Genomic DNA, 13,334 nt, shown 5'->3' on the forward strand with positions numbered 1-13,334 from the left:
TTAAATATTGGCCCCACATTGGCCTTACGTCAATCCAGTGGTACTATGCCAGTCATTAAAGAGTCCCTAAAAATGAGAAACAATGGCTGTGAGATGACAGAGCTGAATCCTTTAAGGCCCCCGTGGGTGTCTGCCATCCGGTCCAGGGGCTTTATTCACCTTTATTCTGTCTAATTATTTCTGGATCATATCAATTGTGAGCCAATGTGGATCATCTGGAGCTGTGTCAGTACCACCCCCCATTATGGACAAGAGCCCCCCAATGCTCCTTTGTATATACAGAGCTGAAGAAGGGATTTCATACATTGGCCTTCTCTTTGTCCCCAGTCACCCCCTCTAGATGGTTCTGTAAGGGGCCAGTGTCATTGGCCCCATAATTTTGGATGTGATGAAGGTCTTTAACCCCTCGCCTACCGGGCACTTATACCCCCTTCCTGCCTACAGGGCACTTCTACCCCCTTCCTGGCTACAGGGCACTTCTACCCCCTTCCTGCCTACCGGGCACTTCTACCCCCTTCCTGCCTACCGGGCACTTCTACCCCCTTCCTGCCTACAGGGCACTTCTACCCCCTTCCTGCCTACAGGGCACTTCTACCCCCTTCCTGCCTACAGGGCACTTCTACCCCCTTCCTGCCTACAGGGCACTTCTACCCCCTTCCTGCCTACAGGGCACTTCTACCCCCTTCCTGGCTACAAAGCACTTCTACCCCCTTCCTGCCTACAGGGCACTTCTACCCCCTTCCTGCCTACAGGGCACTTCTACCCCCTTCCTGCCTACCGGGCACTTCTACCCCCTTCCTGCCTACCGGGCACTTCTACCCCCTTCCTGCCTACAGGGCACTTCTACCCCCTTCCTGCCTACAGGGCACTTCTACCCCCTTCCTGCCTACAGGGCACTTCTACCCCCTTCCTGCCTACAGGGCACTTCTACCCCCTTCCTGCCTACAGGGCACTTCTACCCCCTTCCTGCCTACAGGGGCACCTCTACCCCCTTCCTGGCTACAAAGCACTTCTACCCCCTTCCTGCCTACAGGGCACTTCTACCCCCTTCCTGCCTACAGGGCACTTCTACCCCCTTCCTGCCTATCGGGCACTTCTACCCCCTTCCAGTCAAGGCCAATTTTCAGCTTTCAGCGCTGTCGCACTTTGAATGACAATTGCGCGGTCATGCAACACTGTACCCATATAAAATTTGTATCATTTTTTCTCACAAATAGAGCTCTTTTGGTGTTATTTAATCACTGCTGGGCACTTCACTTTTTGCGCTATAAACAAAACAAGTGCAAAAAATTTGAAAAAAAAAAAAAAGTTTCTTTCTATTTAGAAATTTTTCAAACAGGTAATTTTTCTCCTTCACTGATGTGCTTTGATGAGGCAGCACTGATGGGCACTGATAGACAGCACTGATAGGTGGCACTGACTGGCATTACTGCTGGGCACTGACTGGCGGCACTGCTGGGCACTGACTGGCACAACCACTGGGCACTGACTGGGTGGGTGGCACTGCTGGGCACAGGTGGGTGACACTGCTGGGTGGCACAGGTGGGTGCACTGCTGGGTGGCACAGGTGGGTGCACTGCTGGGTGGCACAGGTGGGGGCACTGCTGGGTGGCACAGGTAGGTGGCACTGCTGGGTGGCACAGGTAGGTGGCACTGCTAGGCACAGGTGGGCGGAACTGGTGGGTGGTACTGCTGGGTACTGATCATCAGTGCCCTGATGATCGGTGCCGATCCCCGCTCTGACAACTGACGGTTCTCGGCAGTACTCTCCTCATGCTCTGACAGCATGAGGAAAGTGCAGCCAAGAACCGGCAATTGCATTTCCCGGTGATCAGCGTGTCATTGGACACGGCTGATCACGTGGTAAAAGGCCGCTGTGATTGGCCTTTTACCACATCATGTGATTAGCTGTGTCCGTAGGACACAGCAATCACGGAGATCGCCGGGTGCGCGCAGGAGACCGCGTTCTGGGAGGACGTCATATGACGCCCATCCAGAACTGGCCGGCCGCAGTGTAGCCGTCATTCAGCTATCTGCGGTCGGCAAGCGGTTGAAGGGATACACTAAGGGGAAATGTAACTTGTTCTTCTCCTGGACATACACTTCAACAATGACTGGACAAGTGATTTTGCTACATGGTGTTCCATTAAACTGCTATAGCTCCCACTGCGTTCCCCGCAATCATGTGACCTCCTGGGCTATGACATCATATCAAAGCTTACAATTGACTCAACTTGTGTCACCTTTCCTTGAACTTTTTTTATTTTTTACCTTCTGTGACTTCACCTTCCCAGAGTGGATCGGTACTTCCCTCCAGTGACATGGACAATGAAAGTTCTGTTGCTTTTCTTTTAGCAATAACTTCAACGAAGGGCAAATTTTCAGTTTTAGAATTAATTTTAGGCTTTAGAAGCTGCGAAAAGATGGAAAAAAAAAAGCAGTTATAGTTTGAATACCACAACTTATTCACCTGTGTTGTATTTAATCAGTACTGGGGGCATGCCAAATATTATCTACGATGACAACTGCTGGAAAATATGGTGTCGCCCTATTTTTACACCTTCTGCAGGTGAGTGGTGTGTTGTGGCACCCCCTGTGTGGTATTAAAGAGCAAAGCCTTCCTTTTATCTGCGAGGACAGGACGGGATCTCGGATATGTTCCTCCTCTTCCCGTATGGAAGAAAAACATATTTGAAATATATTTTAAAAATACTCTTCCCAAATATATCACCATATATTTGAAATGCTACAATTTTGGCCATATTCAATATATATATATATATATAGTGAGGAACAGAAGTATGTGAACCCCCTGCGATTCTGCAAGTTCTCCCACTTCTCCATCATGGAGGGTCTGACATTCACATTGCAGGGGATTCCCATTCTGAGGACAGAATTCAGGAGATCACATTGTATGATTTGTAAAGAATGTATTTGTCTCGCACGGCTGAACAGAAGTATTTGAACCCCTGAGAAGATCCGTGTTAATATTTGGTACAGAAGCCTTTGTTTGCAATTACAGAGGTCAGACATTTCCTGTAGTCCTTGGCCAGGTTTGCACTGCAACGGGGATTTTGGCCGACTCCTCCACACCGATCTCCTCTAGATCTGTCAGGTTTCGGGGCTGTCGCTGAGCAACACGGAGTTTCAGCTCCCTCCAAAGGTGTTCTATTGGATTTAGGTGTGGAGACTGGCTAGGCCACTCCAGAACCTTGATATGCTTCTTACGGAGCCACTCCTTGGTTCTCCTGGCTGTGTGCTTCGGGTTGTTGTCATGTTGGAAGACCCGGCCACGACCCATCTTCAATGCTCTGACTGAGGGAAGGAGGTTGTTGCTGAAAATCTCACAATAAATGGCCCCATTCATCCTCTCCTTAATACAATGCAGTCGTCCTGTCCCCTTCACAGAAAAGCACCCCCAAAGCATGATGTTACCACCCCCATGCTTCACAGTAGGGATGGTGTTCTTGGGATGCAACTCATCCTTTTTCCTCCAAACACGACGAGTGAAGTTTAGACCAAAAAGTTCTACTTTGGTCTCATCTGACCACATGACTTTCTCCCATGCCTCCTCTGGATCATCCAGATGGTCATTGGGAACCTTCAGACGGGCCTGGACATGTGATGACTTGAGCAGGGGAACCTTCAGACGGGCCTGGACATGTGATGACTTGAGCAGGGGAACCTTCAGACGGGCCTGGACATGTGATGACTTGAGCAGGGGAACCTTCAGACGGGCCTGGACATGTGATGACTGGAGCAGGGGAACCTTCAGGCGGGCCTGGACATGTGATGACTGGAGCAGGGGAACCTTCAGGCGGGCCTGGACATGTGATGACTGGAGCAGGGGAACCTTCCGTGCAATGCATGATTGGAAACCATGACGGCGTAGTGTTCTACTGACAGTGACCTTTGAAACTGTGGTCCCAGCTCTCTTCATGTCATTGACCAGCTCCTCCCTTGTAGTTCTGGGCTGATTCCCCACCTTTCTTATCATCAGTGATACCCCACGAGGTGACATCTTGCATGGAGCCCCAGTCCGAGGGAGACTGACAGTCGTCTTTAGCCTCTTCCATTTTCTAACAATTGCTCCAACAGTTGATCTATTTTCACCAAGCTGCTTGGCAATTGCCCCGTAGCCCTTTCCAGCCTTGTGGAGGTCCACAATTTTGTCTCTGGTGTCTTTTGGCAGCTCTTTGGTCTTGCCCATGGTAGTAGTTGGCGTCTGACTGACTGGGGTGGACAGGTGTCTTTAAAGAGCTCAGACAGGTGCTACTAAGTTAGATGAATGAGTGGAGTAGAGGTGGACTTTTTAAAGGCGCAGTAACAGGTCTTTGAGAGCCAGAATTCTTGCTGTTTCTTAGGTGTTCAAATACTTACGTTCAGCAGTGCGAGACAAATACATTCTTTACAAATCATACAATGTGATTTCCTGAATTTAATTTTTTAAAATCTGTCCTCGGAGTGGGAATCCCCTACAATGTGAATTTCAGACCCCTCCATGATTTCTAAGTGGGAGAACTTGCAAAATCGCAGGGGGTTCAAATACTTCTGTTCCTCACTGTATATACACTGCATGTTGAAATGCGTTTTTATTACAAAATATCTGAAAAATATTTTTAAAAATACATTTCAAATATACTGTATGTCTTTAAAAATACAAATCTACATTTTTGGAATGCATGTACAAATATATGTAAAAATGACTTTTTCATATGTAAAATCCCCTACCAACCAGCAATAATTCTGGCTCCCACAGAATGTGCTCATTTAGTACACAGGTAAGTCCTGCCAATGTAAGAAGGTGCTCCTAATGACCACTCGTTATGTGTATATAAGACACCTATCCACAGAATCTCTTTCTTCCATTCAAACATCACCATCATTGGGCAAGACCAAAGAGCTGTCAAAGGATATCACAAACAAGATTGTAGACCTGCACAAGGCTGGAATGGGCTACAAGACCATCAGTAAGAAACTGGGTGAGAAGTAGACAACAGTTGGAGCGATTATTTGCAAATGGAAGAAATACAAAATAACCATCAATCGCCCTCGGTCCGTGCAAGATTTCACCTCATGGGGTAAGGATGATCATAAGAAAAGTGAGGGATCAGCCCAGAACTACACTGGAGGATCTGTGAATGATCTCAAGGCAGTTGGGACCACAGTCACCAAATAAACCATTGGTAACACAATATACCGCCATGGATTGAAATCCCCCTTCTTAGGAAGGCACATGTACAGGCCCATCTGAAGCATGCCAATGAACATCTAAATGATTCAGAGAAGGATTGGGAGGAGGTGCTGTGGTCAGATGAGACCAAAATGGAGCTCTCTTGGCATTAACTCGACTCGCTGCGTTTGGAGGAATAAAAAAAGCTGACTAAGATCTTAAGAACACCGTCCCTACAGTCAAGCATGGAGGCTGAAACATTATGCTTTGGGGCTGTTTCTCTGCTAAAGGTACAGGCTGACTTTGCCGCATTGAGGGGCCAATGGACGGGGCCATTTTTTGTCAAATCTGGGATGAGAACTTTCTTCTGAAGATGGGTCGTGGATGGGTCTTCTAGCATGACAACAACCCAAAACATACCGCCAAGACAACAAATGAGTGGCTCAAGAAGAAGCAGACGAAGATCATGGAGTGGCCTAGCTAGTCTCCAGACCTTAATCCTATTGTCAGGAATCAAGGAATGACCAGAAAGGTGTGGACTGACACAGGGAAACGCAGGTCTCAGGTACAATACAATACAGGTTATTATTAGCCACCCAGATATATATCTATATAAACGCACAGTGAACAAACTAACCTTCCACTAATCTTAGGAGGTGCAGGAACACAGGCGTAGTCAGGGCTGGAGAGGTGGAATGGTCAGGCCGGCCGTAGGGTTCTGTAACGACTACCTGGTGGTACCTCTAGCGGTCCCCAGGGCAGGATTCCCCAGGGCGCGGAGTCTAAGCCCCAGTCTGCCTTTTCACCAGAGCCCCTGATGGTGGGGATGGACTTGGCGCAGGACTGAGACCAGGTCGCGGCCCCTGAGTACACCTGCTAGTGGTAGGGGGATCCGCCAGAGGTATGTGCAGGTACAGCTGGATCCGTGCAGGATGGATGGATGGCAGAGTAGTTAGCGTGGTCAGACAAGCCGGGTCGGTAACGGTGGAGGCAGATCAGTACAGAGCAGCAGGCAAAGAGTAAACGGGTCACAAGCCAAGGTACAGCAACAGGAGGTCAAACAGCATAGGAGTAGACAGAAGAATAGTCAGGGATGAGCCAGTAGTCAGAACAGGAGCCGGTCAACAGAGATCAGGATCAAGCCGGGTCAGCAACGAAGCAGGAACACAGGGTACAGAGGCTCATGGGAAACCATACACCAAGGCCCAGAGCACAGACCTGGTCATGCCTTATATACACCTTTCTGTAATCAGCCCCAAGTTTGGCTGATTGTGAGCTTCTGGCTGCTAAGAGCACCCGCTGGTCAGCTCTGGTACTGCAGCCCACACGGCAGGTGAGTTCCACCACCAGTGCTGAGAGCACCCGCTGGTCAGCTCCGGTACTGCAGCCCACACGGCAGGGGAGTCCCACCACCAGTGCTGAGTCCATTCCTGACACCTATAGAAAATTTATGGAGGGAGTTGCCAAGCGACAGCCAAGAAACTTTAAGGATTTAGAGATGATCTGTAAAGAAGAGTGGACTAAAATCCCTCCTGAGATGTGTGCAAACCTGGCAACCAACTACAGGAAATGTCCTACCTCGCCAACAAGGGTTTCTCCACCAAGTACTAAGTCATGTTTTGGGGATCAAATACTTACTGAACTGCAACTCAGTTTATGAGTAAAATAACATTTGTATTGTGTGTTTTTTCTGGATTTTTGGTTGATATTCTGTTTCTATCATTTAAAATACACCTATGATAACAATTATAGACCCTTCATTTCTTTGTACGTGGGCGAACTTACACAATCTGCAGGGGATCAAATCAATATTTTTGCCACTATATATTGGATAGTAAGAAGTAGGAACATCCAGTGACCCATCACACTTTAAATATTCCCCAAACAGGAGCATGAATACATTGTACAGCCCTCATAGTATCCCAGTGAGGGGGATGACATACAATGCAACCAGAAAGTATTCCCAGCGCTTACCTTTTGCCACAATTTGTCATGTTACGGCCTTATTCCAAAATGGGTTCAATTCATTTTTTCCTCCACATTCTACAAACAATCCCCCATAATGACAATAAGAAAGAAGTTTGCTTTGAAATCTTTGCAATTTATTGAAAATAAAAAATGAACCCCCCATGAACATAAGTATTCCCAGCCTTTGCTCAATCCTTTGTTGAAGCCCCTTTAGCACCAATTCCAGCCTCGAGTCGTTCGGAGTACGATGCTACAAGCTTGGACACCTATTTTTGGGTGATTTCTCCCATTCTTCTTTGCAGGACCTCAGAAGCTCCATCAGGTTGGATGGGGAGCGTCGGTGCACAGCCATTTTCAGATCTCTCCAGAGATGTTCAATCAGGTTCAAGTCTGGGCTCTGGCTGGGCCACTCCAGGACATTCACAGAGTTGGCCTGTAGCCACTCCTTTATTATGTGGGCTGTGTGCTGAGGGTCGTTGTCCTGTTGAAAGATGAACCGTCGTCCCAGTCTAAGGTCCAGAGCGCTCTGGAACAGGTTTTCATCAAGGATGTCTCTGTACATTGCTGCATTCATCTTTCCTTCCATCCTGACTAGTCTCCCAGTTCCTGCCGCTGAAAAACATCCCCACAGCATGAGGCTGCCACCACCATGCTTCACTGTAGGGATGGTATTGGCAAAGTGGTGAGTGGTGCCTGGTTTCCTCCAGACATGACACTTGGCATTCAGGCCAAAGAGTTCAGTCTTTGTTTCATCAGACTAGAGAGTTTTGTTTCTCATGGTCTGACAGTCCCTCAGGTGCCTTTTGGCAAACTCCAGGCGGGCTGCCATTTGTCTTTTCCTGAGGAGTGGCTTCTGTCTGTCCACTATACCATACAGGTCTGATTGGTGGAGTGCTGCTGAGATGGTTTTCTTCTGGAAGGTTCTCCTCTCTCCACAGAGAAACACTGGAGCTCTTTCAGAGTGACCATCGGGTGCTTGGTTACCTCCCTGGCTAAGGCCCGTCTCCCATGATCGCTCATTTTGGCCGGGTGGCCTGCTCTAGGAAGATTCCTGGTGGTTTCAAACTTCTTCTGTTTATGGATGATGGAGGCCACTGTGCTCATTGGGACCTTCAATGCTGCAGAAATGTTTCTGTACCCTTCCCCAAATCTGTGCCTTGATACAATCTTGTCTCGGATGTCTACTGACAATTCCTTGGACTTCATGTCTTGGTTTGTGCTCTAACATGCACTGTTACCTGTGGGACCTTCTATAGACAGGTTTATGCCTTTCCTAATCATGTCCAATCAACTGAATGTCCCACAGGTGGACTCCAATCAACTGAATGTCCCACAGGTGGACTCCAATCAACTGAATGTCCCACAGGTGGACTCCAATCAACTGAATGTCCCACAGGTGGACTCCAATCCACTGAATGTCCCACAGGTGGACTCCAACCAACTGAATGTCCAACAGGTGGACTCCAATCAACTGAATGTCCCACAGGTGGACTCCAATCCACTGAATGTCCCACAGGTGGACTCCAACCAACTGAATGTCCAACAGGTGGACTCCAATCCACTGAATGTCCCACAGGTGGACTCCAATCAACTGAATGTCCCACAGGTGGACTCCAATCCACTGAATGTCCCACAGGTGGACTCCAATCCACTGAATGTCCCACAGGTGGACTCCAATCAAGTTGTGGAAACATCTCCAGGATCATCAGTGGGAACAGGATGCACCAGAGCTCAATTTTCAGTGTCATGGCGAAGGCTGGGAATACTTATGTACATGGTTAGTTTTGAAATCTCTGCAATTTATTAAAAATAAAAAAACAAAAAAAATAACTTCTTTCACGTTGTCATTATTGTTTGTAGAATGTTGAGGGGAAAAAAATGAATTTATTCAATTTTGGAAGAAGGCCGTAACATGACAAAATTGGCAGAAGTGAACTGCTGGGAATACTTTCTGGATGCTCTCTAGTTGAATGAATTTATAGTATGGCCCTGTGTACGGGGTACACTCTCCTCTGTCTCCTAGTGGGTTTACCCAATAATACCTGCAATAGGCAGGTCACACCTGATGACCTCATCACAAAGCGCAGAGGGCACAGCAGCCATATTTGAAAAGGGCAATAACCACATAGCATCACAGGTCAGTATAGGCAGAAGTGGAGTAATTATCACATCATTACAGTTCTATTCTTGGTCGTCTATATCCACTTAAGCCCTGGAAGGTTTTACCCCCTTTATGACCAGGCCATTTTTTTTGCTATTCAACACTGCGCTACTTTAACTGGTAATTGCTCGGTCATGCACCGCTGTATACAAATGAAATAATTTTTTTTTCACACAAATAGAGCTTTCTATTGGTGGCATTTGATCACCACTGTTTTTTTTTATATTTTAATGTATAAATCAAAAAATATTAATTTTTTTTACTTTCTGATATAAAACTTATAAAAATATAAAAGTAGTAGTGTATATCGATTGGTTTACGTGAAAGTTATAGTATGTATACTGGAATTTCATATGGCTACAGCGTTTGCATGACTGCGCAATTGTCATTCAAAGTGCGATAGATCGCTGAAAGCAGAAAATTGGCCTGGGGGGGGGAAGGGGGTGAAAGTGTACAGTATTGAAGCGATCCAGTAAACCGTGTCCGCGGTACAGTATACAATTTTACCCTGGGGGATATCTTTCCATCGGGGAGGACTCTGACAGTATAATCTGTTTTAGTATGTAATCTGCTCTTCAATACGTGAGGTTTTTCCATGTTCTGGAATCCGTGGGTTTCTTTCCACTCATGAAGTTTCTGGGGAAAGAGAGGAAGAGGAACAGATGGATTACGAGGAGAGAAAGAAGGAGTAATAATTATTTCAGGTACTTATATAGTGCCGTCAATATTCGTAGCACTTTACATATATATTGTACATTCACATCAGTCCCCGCCCCCGAGGAGCGTACAATCTAAGGTCCCTAACTCACATTCATACATACACATGCTAGGGACAATTAGACAGGAACCAATTTACCTACCAGCATGTCTTTGGAGTGTGGGAGGAAACCGGAGTACCTGGGGGAAACCCACACAGGCACAGGGAGAACATGCAAACTCCAGGCAGGTGGTGCCATGGTTGGAATTTAAACCACTGACCCGAGTACGGCCAGGTGGAAGTGCTAACCACTCAGCCACTGTGCTGCCCTATAAGTAAGAAAAGGTTTAGGAAGAGAAGGAATGGAGGAGGAAGAAGAGAAGGATGAGTGTGAGTGTAAGAGTGGAAAGAGTACAAGAAAGACAAGGGGGGGGTGACAGGAAAGAATGATTAGGAGAAGGATGAGAAGGAAGAAGTGGAATAGGAGATGGAAGAGAAGGAGGAAGACACGGGAAATAAAGAAGAGAAAGAGGAAAAGAAAGAAAAAGAAGTAAGAGGAGGAGGTGACAGAATAGATGGTGGGGAGGTGGAAAAGAAAAAAGCAGAACATGAGGAAAAGTAAGAAGAGGGCAAGGAGGAAGAAGAGAAGGAAGAGAAAGGGAAGAAAGAGGGTGAGGAGGAGGAAGATTGGTTGGAGGAGGGGGAAGAGTAGGAGAAGGTCAAGTGGAAGAAAGAGAGGAAGAGAGGCAGAAGGAAAAGGAGAATGAGGAAGAAAAAGAACAGATGGAGAAGGAGGAAGAGTAAAAGGAGGAGAGGAGGATGAACATGAGGAAGAGGAAGAGAAGGCCAAAGGGAGAAAGTGTAAGAGTGGGTAGAATAACAGAAAGACAAGGAGGAACATCCGGGCAGGAACAGAATGAGTAGGAAGAGGATGAGATAGAAAAGGAACAAGAAGAGATGGAGGAGATAAAGGGTGATATGGGAGAGGAAGAAGAGTAAGAGGTGGGCAAGGAGGAAAAGACTGAAGGAAGGGAAGATGGGAAGAAAAAGAAGGAAGAGAAGGGGATGAAGGAATAAGAAGGGGGGCAGGAGGAAGAGAAGCAAGACTAAGAAAAGGAGGAAGAGTAAGGAAGAAGCCAAGGAAAGGATAAGTAAGAGGAAGAACAGGAAGAATAAGAGGAGGGCAAGGAGGAAGAAGAGGAAGATGATGAAGGAGAGATTGAGGAGAAGAAGTAAAGGGAGGGCGAGGGGTAAGAAGAGGTGGAAGGGAAGGAAGAGGATGTGGAAGAACAGGCGGAGGAGGAATAATGGGATGGCAAGAGGAAAGAAAGGAGATAGAAAAAGAGAAGGAAGAGGAGGATGAGGAATGACAGATAGAAGAGGAAGAGTAAGGGGAAGGCAAGGGGTAAGAAGAGAAAGAAGAGAAGGAAGAGGATGTGGAAGAACAGCCGGGAAAGGAGGAGGAATAATGGAACAGCAATAGGGAAGAAAAGCAGGAAGAAGAGAAGGAAGAGGAGGATGAGGAATGACAGATAGAAGAGGAAAGAAAGGAGAAAGAAGAAGAGAAGGAAGAGGAGGATGAGGAATGAGAAAGAATAAGGGGAAGGCAAGGGGTAAGAAGAGGAAGAAGAGAAGGAAGAGGAAGAAGAACAGCCGGAAAGGGAGGAGGAATAATGGGATGGCAATAGGGAAGAAAAGCAGGAAGAAGAGGAGAAGGAAGAGGATGCGGAAGAACAGGTGGAGAAGGAGGAGGAATAATGGGATGGCAAGAGGAAAGAAAGGAGAAAGAAGAAGAGAAGGAAGAGGAGGATAAGGAATGAGAGATAGAAGAGTAAGAGTAAGGGGAAGACAAGGGGTAAGAAGAGGAAGAAGAGAAGAAAGATGAAGAAGAACAGCCGGAAAAAGGAGGAGGAATAATGGGACAGAAAATAGAGAATAAACGCAGGAATAAGAGGAGAAGGAAGAGGAGGATGAAGAATGACAGATAGAAGAGGAAAAAAAGGAGAAAGAAGAAGAGAAGGAAGAGGATGAAGAAGAACAGCCGGAAAAGGAGGAGGAATAATGGGATGGCAATAAGGAAGAAAAGCAGGAAGAAGAGAAGGAAGAGGAGGATGAGGAATGACAGATAGAAGAGGAAAGAAAGGAGAAAGAAGAAGACAAGGAAGAGAAGGATGAGGAATGACAGAAGAGGAAAGAAAGGAGAAAAAAGAAGAGAAGGAAGAGGAATGAGAAAGAGTAAGGGGAAGGCAAGGGGTAAGAAGAGGAAGAAGAGAAGGAAGAGGATGAAGAAGAACAGCTGGAAAAAGAGGAGGAATAATGGGACGGCAATAGGGAAGAAAAGCAGGAAGAAGAGGAGAAGGAAGAGGAGGATGAGGAAGAGGAACAGATGGAGGAGGAGAATGGTTAGGATGAAGAAGAGAGATTGAATACAGGTAAATTTGTGAATCAGCCAGCGGTACATGTGGCATTAGTAAGGGACCTGGCACACTACCACAGTCAATGCTCTACACCAGGAGGTCTCTAAACTTTCCCAAGAAAGGGCCAATTTACGGTCCTTCAGACTGCAGGCGGGGCGGCTATGCCCAGTGAGAGTAGACAATGACCAATCTTTAGTATTAGGGAGGGAAATAGTTGGTGTCAGTGGGAGGACTCGTGCCCCATTATCAGTGTCAGTGGCAGGAATAATGCCTCAAGGGCTGGATAAAGGCAAGCAAAGGGCCGCATCGGGCCCTAGAGCCACAGCTTGGAGACCACTGCTCTAAACAATCAAAAATGTAAATTTTCCAGGTATAGCAAGCTTGTGACTACACGCTCACCTTTTCATGTAGCGTGCCCCCAAGTACCGGGGTGATAGTCAAGCATATGTTGAAGGAAACCATGAATAAATCACCTCTAATGTTGGGTGTCCTACATGTGTGGATCTTCTGCAATATCTAAAAACTATTTGTTTCATTTATTTATATTTTAGAATGGGGCGCTTAGAGATTGGACATCATTTTAAAGGGTGCCGTGACGGGGAAAAAAAAAAAAAGTTGAGAAACGTGGCTCTAGAATACAAGGGGAAGGAGCAGCAGAGCAGAAGCCACTGAGCAGGCCTGGACAATCAATCCCTGCTCTACTGATTACAGAGGAGCCAGCTAGACTAAGGGCCTACACTAAGGTAGGAGGGTCCTTCACCCACCGGCATTGTCCTACACTCCTTACCCTGTGCCGGCACCTCTACTCACACTCCCCAGTTACATAAAGCTGGTGGTGGACTCGGGAAGGGCGGTGCTTAGAGGCAATGGTCCCCCAGGCCATTATCCCTGCAAAATTCCCCCCCCAAGAAATGCAGA

At 46.9% G+C, this 13,334-nt stretch overlaps 1 protein-coding gene across 1 annotated transcript in view; it reads right to left on the reverse strand.

Annotated features, from left to right (window-relative positions):
* The window catches only part of LOC149449978 (NACHT, LRR and PYD domains-containing protein 1-like), a gene marked incomplete at its 5' end in the record, with an annotated part of 100,589 nt that overhangs the window by 9,017 nt on the left and 78,238 nt on the right, over positions 1-13,334 (reverse strand). Inside the window, 2 exon segments of the mRNA XM_089692521.1 lie at positions 2,272-2,413; positions 9,810-9,938. Of these exon segments, the coding sequence (XP_089548647.1) occupies positions 2,272-2,413; positions 9,810-9,938 (271 nt within the window).

Source organism: Staurois parvus, unplaced genomic scaffold, assembly GCF_062004578.1.
Source record: "Staurois parvus isolate SC_StPar_1 unplaced genomic scaffold, SC_StPar_1.0 ptg000590l, whole genome shotgun sequence".
Lineage (NCBI taxonomy): Eukaryota > Metazoa > Chordata > Amphibia > Anura > Ranidae > Staurois > Staurois parvus.